Source organism: Coccinella septempunctata, chromosome 9 (genome assembly GCF_907165205.1).
Source record: "Coccinella septempunctata chromosome 9, icCocSept1.1, whole genome shotgun sequence".
In the NCBI taxonomy this organism is placed as follows: domain Eukaryota; kingdom Metazoa; phylum Arthropoda; class Insecta; order Coleoptera; family Coccinellidae; genus Coccinella; species Coccinella septempunctata.
Window position 1 is genome coordinate 8,549,263 of NC_058197.1, and position 14,959 is coordinate 8,564,221.

At 36.5% G+C, this 14,959-nt stretch overlaps 1 protein-coding gene across 1 annotated transcript; it reads right to left on the reverse strand.

The window, feature by feature from the left end:
* Positions 1 to 9,713: 9,713 nt before the first annotated feature.
* LOC123321092 (zinc finger protein 271-like) lies at positions 9,714 to 14,506 on the reverse strand. The gene is made up of 2 exons (XM_044908595.1): positions 14,349 to 14,506; positions 9,714 to 12,037 (listed from the first exon to the last, which is right to left on the reverse strand). The coding sequence occupies exon 2, from the start codon at positions 12,024 to 12,026 to the stop codon at positions 9,714 to 9,716; it is 2,313 nt and encodes a 770-aa protein (XP_044764530.1). The 5' UTR covers positions 12,027 to 12,037; positions 14,349 to 14,506.
* Between the last annotated feature and the right edge of the window lie 453 nt (positions 14,507 to 14,959).

A 14,959-nucleotide genomic window follows, 5' to 3' on the forward strand; every position in this document is an offset into this window, starting at 1 on the left:
TGGAAGAAATGAGAGATAAGAACAGGATTTTAAATCAGAATAATTCGTTGTTGTTGGATAGAGTGAAAGATCTAACAAAAAACAATGCAAACATTCCTGAAAAAAGAGAAACTCAAAGATCTGTTATCGCCAGGGAGATTTACCATATCAAACACGCACCAGTACAGCGATTGCGCCAAATTATGCGCACGTCGCAAAGGGAAGTCGAAGTGGAACACAAACCAAGAACACAGAACCGAACGAAAAGGGTGTCGATGTCAAGCTCAAGTATGACATTCGATATCAAAACAAACAAACATATGAACGCAAGGACGAATCATGTTTATCGTGGAATGAATCAGCTACTATTGAAAATAGAAATGAAATAAATAGAAAATCACTTCGGAAAACATCAGAATTGGGCCAAAGTAAACAAACCAACCAAATTGGTAATATGATAATGAGAAACAGTGATAATACTGCTGTTAATGAACAAGGAACGCAGGATGATAATTTCACTGAAGTCAGAAATAAGAGAAGATCAAGAAACAAAGCACCACCTAAAAATATTGGAACAGGTCAAGAAGATAAGCAAGATAGCAAATGGCTAACGACTTGCGTCTTACTGCCAGTATTAGGTACATTTCATTGTATATTACAATTCATTCTGTATCTTAATACAATTATACACTGTTTAGTAAAAAATTTAGGAATCTAATAAAACACCGTCTGTTCATTACCCATATATTACAACAACTGAAAAATCTGAATTCTAATACCACATGTGCACCTTACTTCCAGTACTTATCTATCTATGTACACTAGTCAACACATTACAATTTTAGGCGAATACAATGTTCAACCTTAATACATCACAATACCTTCCCCCTTAAGCTATTCCCTCTATCTAAGATCAACAAGATATACATACAATTTATACAATTCCTTGACTCATGCATACTGGAGTCTATTACGAGGTTTCACATTTCTCTTAGGTCTTTCGGATACCGTCTTTGAATTAACGCGGTCAAGTTCTTTATTCATCTCACAATAATTATCCTTATTATCTATAACTACATTTTCTGAACAAGAATTACCATCATCCTGATTATCAACAACTAAATTTTCTGAACAAGAATTACCATTATCAATAGGTAAACTAGGCAGAACATATTCAAAATTATTTTTACTATTCAAATTTTCATTAATCTTCGAAACACCGGAAGTTGACCAATATTTGAACTCATCCATTTTTTAATCTGGTTAGTATGACGTTTCCACGTACGCTGTAATTCCGGTATTTCAACTAAATATATATTTTTACCTATTCTCTTTGAAATCAAGCCCTCTATCAACATACACTATTTACATTTCTATAATCTCTACAAACAACAGATTCACCTCGTCTAAAGACTATTTTCCTACCTCCCTTATAATATTTCTCTTGATTACATTGCGATTTCGAGATATTCTTTTGTGCCTCTACATTATTATCATTGTGAATAATTACATCAAAACGAGATCTTTATCGCCTACCATACATCAAAAATGCTGGACTTACTCCAGTAGTGCAGTGGGGGGTGTTTCGATAGTCGAATAAGAATCTACATTCATTCATTGCTGTATCCCGTTGCCGGCAATGAATCTACATAAAGACGAAAAAAGGGAAAAAACAAAAAGAAAAGAAAAAAAAAAGGAAAAAAAGGTGCGAACAGACTTATAATTTTTCAGGGCTAATTGCGACTGTGTGCTCTCCTGTGACTGTAGAGACACACTCCGGGCATGGGTAGTCACCAACCAGATCTGGCCGCCGATGTATCCTTCTCGAGTCTCCATTATAACTCTGTACCAAAGACCTCCACTGTGACCTGTCTAACGCTAGTTGTTCCCAGTTATGATTGGCATTAACTGATTTTAGGGATTGATGTAGTGTATCCTTAAACCGCTTATACTGGCCTCCTGGTTTCCGGGCCAATTCGCCATACAGGGCTATTTTGGGGAGTCTTGTGTCTTGCATCCTCAGAATGTGGCCGCTCCATCTGAGTCGGGCCCTCGTTACTTGAGTCTCAATTGTTGTACAACTCGCGCGTTGCAAGACTTCTGCATTCGAAACTTTGTGGAACCATCTGATGTGCATTATCTGTCTTAGATGACGTTGTTGCGTTTGTTCAAGCTTTTAGTATGTCACCTGTAGGGCGTCCAGCTTTCGCTTCCGTAAAGGAGCGTTGGGAGGATCACTGCTTTGTAAACAGCTGGTCTTGGTCTTCAGACTGAGGACGTGATTTTGAAACACTCTATCCTTTAGCTGCCAGAATGCCCGTGATGCCGAATTGATACGGTTGTGTATTTCCGTGTCAAGGTTAGCCCTAGTATTTATGAAGCTTCCCAAGTATTTGAACTGCTCGACCTGTTCTAGAGTTTCATTCTCCAGTCTGATATCTATTGGAAGGCTTTCTGGCGGACTTACCAGGATTTTGGTTTTGTCGATATTGAGTCTAAGGCCTAAAGCTTCGTATATATGTTTATAGGTGTCCAACTTTATCTGTAGATCCTCCGAGCTGCTAGCGATAAGTGAACAGTCGTCTGCATATTGAAGTTCAGTGATAAACTTGGTACAGGTTTTTGCTCTGAGGCGCTTCAGGTTAAACAGGCCTCCATCAAATCTGAATCTTATCCCAACACCTCTTATAGGCATACTCATGTCAGCAATCATCGACACAGCTATGGCGAAAATATTGAACAGTAAAGGCGCTAATACGCAGCCTTGTTTTATTCCAGAGTTGGTTGAGAAATGGTCGGTTGTAGAACCATTATGCTGTATGCTAGTGGTGTTGTTGGTATGAAGGCTTTCACACACTGCTAAGAATTTTTCGGGTACTCCAAGACGTGCCATGATTTTCCATAGCGCTCTCCGATTCACCGAATCGAACGCCTTACTTAGATCGATGTAGGCTGTATAGATCCTTGATTGTTGTTCACGGTCCTTCTCTTGCAGCTGTCGCAGTGTGAAAATTAGGTCCACCGCACCTCGGTTTGGTCGAAAGCCGCACTGGGATTCAGGCAATAGCTTCTCCAAGAGTGAAACCAGACGATTAGCCATAATCTTCGAGAGAATTTTACCGGCCACACTAAGCAACGATATGCCCCTGTAGTTGTTGCAATTCGACGTATCGCCTTTGTTCTTATAGAGGTTGATAACTAAAGCGTCTCTGGAGTTGTGGCACATCTCCCGGTTCCCAGATCTTGCGGAATAGTGTTAGGAGACTACTGACAATGTCTTCATCCAAGACCTTGAATATCTCCGCTGGAATGCCGTCTAGACCAGGTGACTTATCATTTTTCATATTTTTAATCGCATTTATGATTTCCGACATTGAGATTTCGTCATATACATAGGACTAAGTCTTTATCCACAGATACCTGAGCAGAGTCAAGAGCTCTCTTGATGGCATTCTTAACTGTCTTAACTGAATTGTCAGCTGCTCCATTCGAAGATGGATGAAAAGGGAGTGAAGTGATATGCTTGATATCATTTAAATTAAGAAAATTTTCGAATTGACTCGACGTGAATGATCTTCCGTTGTCAGTTACTATTGTCTTCGGTAATCCAAAACGCGCGACCAGATTTCGTAACACAATTATCACATTCTCCGATGTTATTTTGACATTGAAAAAACCTCCAACCATTTGCTATATGCATCCAAAACAACCAAGTACTGTGCACCTTTGAAGGGACCTAAGAAATCTAAATGTATTCTTTCCCACTGAGCATTAGGTGAACTTGTAACGTGGTTACCTCGGAGAAAACTAATCTCGAGCGCCAGCTATTTATTTCACTAGGAAGAATAGCAAACCTACCAGAGTAGCTGCTAGTCGGAGACAGAGTTCGCTGTTATCTAGGGTGGTAGCGATAACGAAGTAGTCAAAATCAAATGATGTAAAAGTTTATTCACACCTTCGGAAACTGATTATATGTAAAAGGGAGATATGTGTAGGTATGAAATATGAGCGTATCTATAAGCGAACATACCTTCGGGAAATTCTATCCGGTCACGAACACTTTATAAAGTTTATACCGGGTGCAGTGAAAAATCAAAGGTTCAATAAAATGCGCAACCAGAACTGACGGAATGAATACTAAGGACTTGCTATACGGTATCGAGATGTGGTTGTATTTCTCCAGAAATGAAACACAACTGGGCGGGTCTATTCGAGACTACCCCAAGGCCTATAACGCACCATGACTGATAGCGAAGAAAAGGTCTACCTTTAGCGCAACTACGGGATTTCACTGACGACGAGCGGTATCTCTTATTCTCTACCCCAAGGGCTATAACGCGCCATGACTGATAGAAAAGAAGAGATTTCGGATTCAACACTTATGACAATGACAGGGGGTTGACGGGACTTTCCCTTCAGTACCCCAAGGGCTTGCGCGCCATGACTGATAGCGAAGGGAAAAGTCAGACTCGCGAAACAGGGTAAAGAACGATAAAATATAACAGAAAGCGATACAGTACAGCAGTGTCAAAGTCAAAGAAGTAACCGGTGTAGGTCTAACAAAGAAACTGAACGGTAAAGACGGGGACCTACCTCCTTTGTTTCAGGCACTCGCGAAAATCAAAGGGAAGAAAAAAAAACTAAAAATCAATTCTTAATATCACTGATGTAACACAAAATTATTTTTGAACGGCGAATCGTAGAAAGCACGGAGCATAAAACTAACTGAAGTAAAAACGACTGAAGTAACAGAATCAAAAGTAGAAGTCACCACGTGAAAGACTGAAGTAAAAGAGCAAAAGTCGAAGTCACCAAGTGAAAGACTGAAGTAAAAGAACAAAAGTGACCGTCGCGGGGGGAAATTTGCTTTTATAGGTAAATTCCCCCACACGTTGAAAATCTGAAAATTCCAGAATGCGACAAGAATGAAAAACGTCGTCAGCTCCAGTTTATCGCATATCAACATCAAAAAAACGTCGAAATCTTCAACGGCATGCAAGAAAAACAACGTTGAACACAGATAAACGGTTTTTTACATTTACTCTGCCTATCGGAATGAATGTACTGAATATTTAAGAATTAAAATATTTTCAAAGACGGAAAATGTAAATCGAAAGGAATGCACTAAAATGAACTCCAATTTTCCTCAGAAAACTGGGGTTCATGACAAACTCCATACATTCAATTCACTTTTTGGTGGGTTATTAGATTGAATCATACAAGCTTGACAGGCTTTTATTCAACCCGGGCCACCAAAAGTAACCTCTCGCTAGTGTTTTTGTTTTGACTATACCCATATGAGTAGAATGCAATTCGTCAACTATACTTTCTCGTGATTTTTGTGGAACTACCAACCGGTGATTCCAGAATAGACAATTACCTTGTAAGTTAATTTCAAATCTTTTAATGAAATAGGGTAACAATTCTTCTTTCAAAAGTTTTTTCGACCTAGGCCAACCCAGCCTTATATATTTACTAACTTCTTGAATAATTTCATCATTTTCTGAGTGCAACTTTACATTTTTGGAATCAACATTCAAATCCTTCCTATTTTCGAAAAAGAAACAATAATTTAATTTAACATCATCAACTAAAACATTTAGGAAGATCCAAATTCAATTTGCGTGATGTAGCAAAATCACATGTATATCGCACTTATGATTTTTCAACTTCAAAAGATCGGCTTCTATGTGGCTATCGAGTGAAGATTTCAGATTCGAAGCGAAATCGCACAAGTGACACTAGGGAATACTCCTTCTGACGAAAATGATGTATTTTTTATGAATTATCTTTGAAACGTCACATTTTGAAACAAACATTTCAACCGTCTCCCAAAAAAATTATTTCAAGCACTTAAAAATGAAAAATAAAAATTGGTATTTAAAGTTTAAAGCGTTTTGTGAGAATTGCACAAGCTGGCAACATCGACTGAAATATGCCTTGATAATAAAGGATAACAAATGCATTATCTTGATGAGATAGACAAAGATGACTGTCTATGAAGTCTGCGACGAACGAGGAAGGTCGTAAAATTCTATGGGATTTTTATGGCCGGTTGCAGTTGAAGCTCGCCAGCTTCTGTATATTCTGTTCTGTACATTAGTGTTCTGTGCTCGCCAGTAAGTACTCGCCTGTAGATCAACAGCTGTTATTTTATAAACAAGCTGATCGGACATTGTTCTTTTCATTGTCTTGTAGACTATGTAGACGCTGTTGCCAAATCGTAAACTCCACACAAAGCGATTTAAATTTTAAAACCCCATATTTGAAGGATGATTTTGAATAGTTTCCGCGGTGAATTTGAAAAAATCATGAATGAAACTCATAATTATTCAGTTTAAACTTGCATATGCAGTGAGGAGAAATTCCCCATTACATGTGCTCTTTTGAACCTGGATGGAAAGGAAATACTTAATGTGAATTCTCAAAGTGCATATTCGGTTTGCAGCTTAATCACACAGGTGACACATATGCTGCCTCAAACTCAGATGAATAAATGAATTTTTCAAAACTGCCTTGTGTGCTGTTTTAAAATCGCACATATTACCCTTAATCTCCTTCAAAGTCATGTTACATATTCAAATCTTCCAGTTGTAGATGTAATCTCCTCTTGATCATCTTGATCTTGATGAGTTTTTTCATTGTGTACAAGCTCTATATATGCTTTTCTGTCATGTATTTCATTCACATCCACAAACTGTTCGAGGATTTTCAAATTTTCTGCTTTGAAACTACCTACATATCTCATAACCTGCACTGCTTGAAAGAAATTGTTAAAGTTAGCATAGAAATATAATAAAAGACTTTTTGGGTCCCATTTTACGAAAAGTCCGCTATCATTTTTTTCATGAGGTTATTTTATAGTATACTAGCTGACCCGGCAAACGTTGTTTTGCCATATAAATAATTTCCTAGTAATTTCTAGTTGTATCATAAAAAAATAGAAATTAAAAATTTTGTCTAAAAAATAAAAAAAAAATTTAGGGGTGGACTACCCCTAACATTTAGGGGGATGAAAAATAGATGTTGGCCGATTCTCATAGATACCTGACTGACCTGGCTGACCCGGCAAACGTTGTTTTGCCATATAAATAATTTCCTAATGATTGAATTACTAAAATGGCTATTTAAAAATAAGGGTTGATCGTAGAAGGGTGAAAATTGAGGAGTGTATGTATTTTTGTATGTTGTATCATAAAAAAATAGAAATTAAAAATTTTGTCCAAAAAATGAAATAAAAAATTTAGGGGTGGACCACCCCTAACATTTAGAGGAATGAAAAATAGATGTTGGCCGATTCTCATAGATACCGGATAAGCACAAAAAATTTCATCAAAATCGGTCAAGCCGTTTCGGAGGAGTATGGTAACGAAAACTATGACACGAGAATTTTATATATTAGATTATGTATAGTGAAATTAAATAAAACATTAATCCAGATAAAAATGACTCAGGTGATTCCTAATCAATTCTCAACCGGCTTGAGCAATCAACAGATCTTTTTCACGTGAAAAATTACAAAAGTGAAGCTTAAAAAACCAGAAAAAGCTATGGAGAAGACAGTAAACACAACCAAATATAAAAGGACAAAAGACTAAAACCCCGAATGATACATAATAACTTAAAAATACAATGACCATTGAATAAATGAAGTCAAAAAATAAAAAGGTCACAAAACAATTAAAAATAAAACAAAATTTTTTTTAAATAAAGCTTTATTCTATCTAGTTGATCAGATAGATCAGAAGCGTAAAATATTTACAGGCTGTTTCAGGAGTCGTTGGCCATAGACTAATGGTGAATGCAGGTCATCCAGGCCTTTCAGAAAAGTTGCTTGTTTTGTATCCTAAGGCTATTAGTCACTAGGGGTGATTCATTTGAACATTGGCCTGAATTTGCGATAGCCATAACTCTGGAATACAAGGTCCGATTTCGATCAAATTTTATGGGTTTGTTCACTTCATAAAACTCTTCCAAACGGCTCATGAAATATCAATATTTTCAGGACAGTACTTAGAATATCATGTTTTTCCTTCCAAGCTCCAAATCTACATTTTCATATCCCTTACAGAAATTTCGTTATTGCCATGAAAAACTACATAATTCAGTTTAAAGAATTCACTAATTCACTTTTCATTTTGCATGGCACACTTGTCAGAAGGGAATACGAATGAATGTTTTATATCATTTTTTCGAAATGCGGTCCTGTTTTTATTCCTTTCGTGACATTCTTCATTGTCTTCGGTCAAGAATTTTTTTAAATTCTGTTTCTGTCTCTTTTTTCATCTTAAACCCTTGGTTCCCACTGAGTGTACAGCCCACAGCTCGACTTTGCATACTTTTAATAACTTTTTCACGAACACTCAGTATGTGCTGAGGGTTTAAAATGAAAAAGAATTGAACAGAATTTGAAATAGTTCAGAATCTCGATTGTCTTTTGGGACAATGAATATTATCACCCAAGAAATAAACACAGGACCGCATTTCAAAAAAATAACATAAAATCTAAACTAAGATTTGGGGTTTATTGGGAGAGCAGTCAATAAAACAAGTTTTAACATAGTTTATTGGAATCGTTAGTTCAAATAGTGCTGACATTATATGAGAGAGAATATTCGTGATAAACCTTCATTGATATGTAATGTAATGGTGCAGTACCACATCAAATTCGAAACATTGAAAAAACAAAAAACCGTAAATTTTGTAAGTGACGTAAGTAGTAAACAATGTATGTGATATTAAATGTTCAATTGTTTTACAGCTGCTCCCGAGGAAGGAATAAAATCATTCCGAAAGCTGGAATATTAGAAAAAAAGAGTGAGCACTTGTTTTATTGACTGCTGTCCCAATAAACTCCAAATCTCAGTTCAATTAAACAGTCGACTACACAATTATCCAAAATGAAATATAAATTCGTCCTGTTTCTCTTCCCTTGTGACAATATGAGTGTACCATGGAAAGTAAAAATTGAATTTCTTAGAATAAATTATGTAGTTTTTCATGCCAATAACGCAATTTCTGTGAGGGATGTAAAAAATATAGATTTTGAGGCTTGAAAGAAAAATCATGATATTTTGAGTACCTACCTACTGTCCTGAAAATATCGATATTTCATGAGCCGTTCGAAAGAGCATTCTGAAGTGTACAAAGCCATAAAATTTGATCAAAATCGGACCTTGCCGTCCAGAGTTATGGCTATCGAAAATTTAGGTCAATATTCATGAATCACCCCGTATCTCCGAAACTAATAGCTTTAGGATACGAAACAAGCAACTTTTCTGAAAGGCCTGGATGACCTGCATTCATCATTAGGCTATGGCCAACAACTCATGAAACACCCAGGTATAATACCCAAATTTTCAGAACAATTCTATTATATCCGTTGTCCGTAAACGTCGGTAGGCCACCACTCACCTTGGGACACCCTCTATATCGTGTATTCACATGTGGTGGAAATAACTCATTCTTAGCGAAAATGAGGTAATGCAGTTTTCAGTTTAATTATCGATTTCACCAATTATTGGCCATATCACAATAATTGTAATAGATTAACTAGAAAGAACTTTTATTTTTACAAACTTCAAAGATTAAAATAATATTATTGGTATAAAAAATAAAAAAAATAAGAGATCAATTAGCATATATAATAATGAAGAATCCAGATCATCCGAAATGCTGGTTATTGGACGAAATGGAATTTGAGAATGTAAAAATATTTATGTTATATTAAAATGTCATATTTGTGGGTGGAAAGAAAGTAAATGTCGTTTAAGATGGTTTTTCCTAGTTGCGACATATTTACACAAATCACACTTAAACAGCTCTAAATCAGGATGAACAGTGCCGAAATGCCTTCCTAAATCATCGTCATGATCTGCGGTAAAGTCGCATAAGTGACACTTATGAGCAGAATTCACATGATTTTTGAGATTATTTTTGTGAGCTGTGGCATAATTGCAAATTTCACATTTATACGGTTTGTATTCCTGATGTACGGTATCTGTATGCCTCTTAAGATTCCGTGAACAATTTGTCGTATAATCACACGACTGACACTTTATAGTATTTTGCGAGGTTGAATGAACGGAATTTACATGTTTTCTGAGATCTCCAATCCTATTCGTTCTATAATCACAAAATGCACACTCATGTTTTTTCTCGTTGAAATGAACTGAATCTATATGCCCCAAGAGTTCTGTGTTATATGCTGTGCAAAAATCGCATATATGACACTTGAACAGGTTTGCTTTCGAGTGAACAGCATCCATGTGGATTTTAAGATTGCCCTTTTGATTTGTCGCGTGCTCGCATAAGGGACACTGAAATTCCTTCGCGTTTGAATGAACCGACTGGATATGCCTGTCTAGATGGTGCCTCCTATTAGTAGAATACACGCAATCTGGACACTTGTACTGATACAGCTTCAAATGGACGGAATTGGTGTGTTGGTCAAGATATCTTTTACGATTGCAAGAGTAGTCGCATAAGGTACACTTGAAAAGTTTCGAATTCTCGTGCACTGATTGCACGTGCGCCTCAAGGTCCTTCTTTTGGCTGGCGGCGTAGTCGCAAGACTCGCATTTGAAAGTCCAAGCGTTGCGATGGACTGAATCGATGTGCCTTTGGAGGTTATAACTTTCTTTCGTTGAAAAGTCGCACAGCCGGCACCTATTCGGCTTATGATTTAGATGAACGTGCCTCCTGAGATCTTTTCTCCATTTCGTAACGTAATCACATTGGTCGCATTTATGCTCAGTATCGGAATCGTCAGTAACAGCATCGTTTTCTGAATCTGAATCAACATCGCGTTCGGATTCAGGATGGGCAGAATCCATGTGTTTCAGTAGAAATCTTTGCCTTTTTGCAGAGTAGTCGCATTTGTCGCATTTATATTTGTGGGCGTCAGGATGAACTGAAGATTTATGTTTTTTCAAGTCACTCGTGCAATTCGCAATATACTCGCATAGATTGCAGTCGAGAGTGTCAGGATCGCAATGAATGGAATCTCGGTGCGCTTGGAGGTCGGTTTCTTGATTCGTAACGAATTCACATGAATCGCATTCATATTTTTCTGTGTGAAAGACATCCAAGTGTTTCCTGAGCTCTTTCTTCCATTTCGTACAGAAATCACAGCTGGCGCATTTGTACCGCTTGGAATGTGCGGAATCTTTATGTATTTCCAAATCATCCTCACAGTCGGTAGCGAATTCACACAAGCGACAATTGTAAGGTTTACGTTCTCTGTGAACAGTATCTTGGTGCGTTCGGAAATCTTCCTCTTTATTCGAAACATATTTGCATATCTCGCATTTGAATTTTGGGTGAACCGAATCCACGTGCCTCCTGACATCCTTCTTCCTCGCCGAAGAATAATCACACTTTTCGCAACTGTACCTCAAAGAACCAGAATGAACTGAACGTAAGTGGCTCTCAAAATCCTTCTTACGAGTCGATGTGAAGTCGCATTCGTCGCAGTCGTATTGCGCAGAACCGGGATGTGCGGATGTTATGTGTTTGGTGAGGGCCAATTTCCACTCCGATTGAAAGTCGCATTTACCGCACACGTACTGTTTCGGGTCGGAATGAGTGCGCGCCACGTGCTTGTTCAAATCCGCCTTGCGACGTCCAGAGTATTCGCAGAAACGACATTTGAAGGGTTTAGGACCGGAATGCTCGGCGTCCTTGTGCGATTTCACCTCCTCCTGGAAATCTAGGATCAGATCGCACACGTCGCAAGCGAATCGGGAATGCATTTTGGCCAAGTGTCTTCTGAGGTCGCTTCCGCGATAGTAGGCCTGGTCGCAAAGGTCGCATTTGTGCGGCTTCAGCTTCATATGGACAGAATCGATGTGGCCTTTGACGTGGCATTCATAATAAGCGGAATAGGTGGAGTGGTCGCACTTGAAAGGCTTTTTTTCAGATTCGCCTTCCTGATCCTGATCATCTTCTTCGATGTTGGAATCTGTTTTAATTTGTTTTTTACGTCTGTCTAATTCCTTTTCGATCATGTTCCGTAGTTCGCGATTTTCTCTCAATGCTCTCTTCATTGTCGAGGTCACTGAAACAATCATGAGAAATATTTATTTGACAACTATTGAGAGGGTCTTAGTTGGTCTGGGTTAAAGAGACTCAATTTAACAAAATGCCGACGTTCGAGTTATTTAAAATCGTCTTCAGGGCTCTACAATAGATGGTTCAACATTAAGACGTTATTAAAAGAAGGTGGCATTACAAATCAACAAGAAAAATATCAGAACACAAATAAAAAGTTTTGTATACGAACAATCCACTAAAACAAACAAACATTAATGAAGGGTAAAGGAAAAAAAAAGGATCGAACAAATTAACAACTTGGTTACATATATATATAAATATAGAAACAGTCTATATTATTGACCTTTCAGACCCGTTTGCACCAATCGCACTTAGTGTTAAGTGTCCCTTAAAATGAACCCTTAACTTAATTTACGTTGCACCAACTGTTAAGTGACATTTAAATGGCTAAAGCTAGGCTTAAATTTAAGGGCTCCTGTAATGACCACTTAGGTATTTAAGGGCGGGATACTAACCTAAAATAATTAAATATAGAATAAACTGGCTGCAGAACTACTGTGGTTTTTCTAATAACGTCAAGTACCTTTTATTTGACAATCCATTTCATTATCAATAATAATGCTAATTCAGCAACAAAAAATTGTCACTCTTTGATAGTAATTTAATAGTTTACTTGACACTGACCGACAGGACAATAAAGTTAGGTTAATGAAATGACAACGATCATCGGCAACCGGCTGACCAATGAAAAGGCTTTATTGGACTAGAATGAAGTTGCACCAAAATAAAAAACTGAAATATCAATAGATATCAAAACTTAAGGGCCCCTTACTTAAGATTCTGTTAAGCCGTAGTCGTGCAACTGGCAATAAAATTAAGCGTCCATTAACTTTAAGCTACGCTTAGTTAAGTACTCATTTTAAGGGGGATTGGTGCAAACGGGCCTCAATGAAATTAATTGAAGCTACTCGCATTGTCAGTTGGTCTCCATTGTCATTTTTAGTAATAAATAAATAATTGAAGCATGATATAACAGGCATAATACGGAATCTAACTCGAATTAAACAGAAATGACAAATATTCAGCGTGAAATAATCAGATGTCAAGAAGGGAAGGAAACAATATGTAGACACACGAACATGACGAGTGTTTCGTAACATTAGTCATGTTCGTGTTTTTCAGAACTGACTAAAAAACGCAATAAAGACGGTGCGGAATATTTACAGTTCCAAAACTTGGCGAAATCCTGAGTTGGAAACTGAAAATATTCCTCTCAAAACTAATTCGAAATAAAATTACTTTAAATGAAACAAAAAGATTATTCTAAAATGGGGGTGCATATTTCCAGAAAAATCCTCATTACAACCTTATTAATCATCAAAACCTGCCTCACAAAAAAAAATTAAATGAGATAAATATTCCAAATTAAACACAAGAGATCAATTTGTATACCTATTTGGGATTGTGTAGAGAGTTGAAAATTATTGGCAATAAACTGCGTGGGTTCAAAAAAAAAATCGTTGATATCAATGACATTCCATTCATATATCCAATGAATTAGAACTATATAGATATTTATGGTTAAAAATGGTAAAAATTGAGGAGAAATTTGAGTTCAATATCGAGAAAAAAATTTATTTTAAACCCTTTTCCCTATACCTTTTACAATACCATGTATTCAATCAAAAATTAGAACTAGATATTTTTGGCTGAATAGGGTCAAAAATTGAGGAGAAATTTAAGTTCAAACTTTTACAGATGAAACAAATTTATAGTGTATCATCCTTCTGTCATATAAACATTTTTTTCCCCTATTTTGAATTCGTATGCAAGGGGGCCCAGTGGGAAGTTTTTCCCTGGAGCCCTACGCAGCTCCCTGTAGCAATATGTACTAATAATATAATATATTGATTAAGTCAACTCATTTTACATGTTCATAAAAATATTATATTCATTGTATTCTTTCATATTCTTAAACCGAGCGACAATGCCACTATAAATAAAAGTACCTATGTTTATGTTAACAATTATCTATTACATATTATTTACATTCAGCATTCGTTAGAATTTATAGGATGGCAATCTGCTTTCATTCGATAGAAACATCCAAAACTCATGTACTGATGTTGCTGGATACTTAATACTTAATCAATATTGAAACTCTTGAAAGTAAAAAATGAAATAAAATAATGTTATGAAGACCAATAATTGGTCTTTATAACTCAATAATCATTGATCAAAAGGGTCATGAGGATAGCAGGTTACAGGTTTTCAACGATACGAAAAACCTATACTCAATAAAATATTTCACTTACATGTTCAACACCTTATTCTTCCTCTCGAATGGATGAATTGAGACTTTTAAATTTTAAATCGCAAGACAACATAAAAGTAGGTTAGGTTTTGATCGTTACTAGTCTTTCATTGAAAATTGAATGTTGACAGAGAAACGATTAACCAAAGACTCTGCGAATAACAAAGATATTACACATGTAATGTGTAATATCTTTGGCGAATAACCCTTAGACAAAAGGAATAACCGACACTTGATTCATATGCATGAAGGCGTTTATTTTGGCGGTAACATTTCTGATTTCGTAAATCTCTCAGGTTATGTTTATATTTTCTGTGCCGACAGATTTTCTAACTACCTATATAGCCAAGGAGATATATAATTCTGGAGTTAACATACATGGAAATAGAGCTACAATTTTAACCTTAAAGTTTATTAGTTATATCCAGAGTAGAATAAATTCCAATTCAATTCAAAATGGGGAAGAAAGGCTGGACTTTACTTTACGGACAGTGATCGATTTTGTTCGTAATTTTTTTATAGATGCAGTTTTTCATGAGAAATCGTTTGGTACTAGTCTCAACTCCGGCAAGCTCGTAGTTTAGGAGATATCAATTTTTGAAAATTGCATTT

What these genes read in the sequence shown, in the direction of transcription:
- LOC123321092 (XM_044908595.1), bottom strand. Translation starts at nt 12,026, where the DNA reads ATGAAGAGAGCATTGAGAGAAAATCGCGAACTACGGAACATGATCGAA.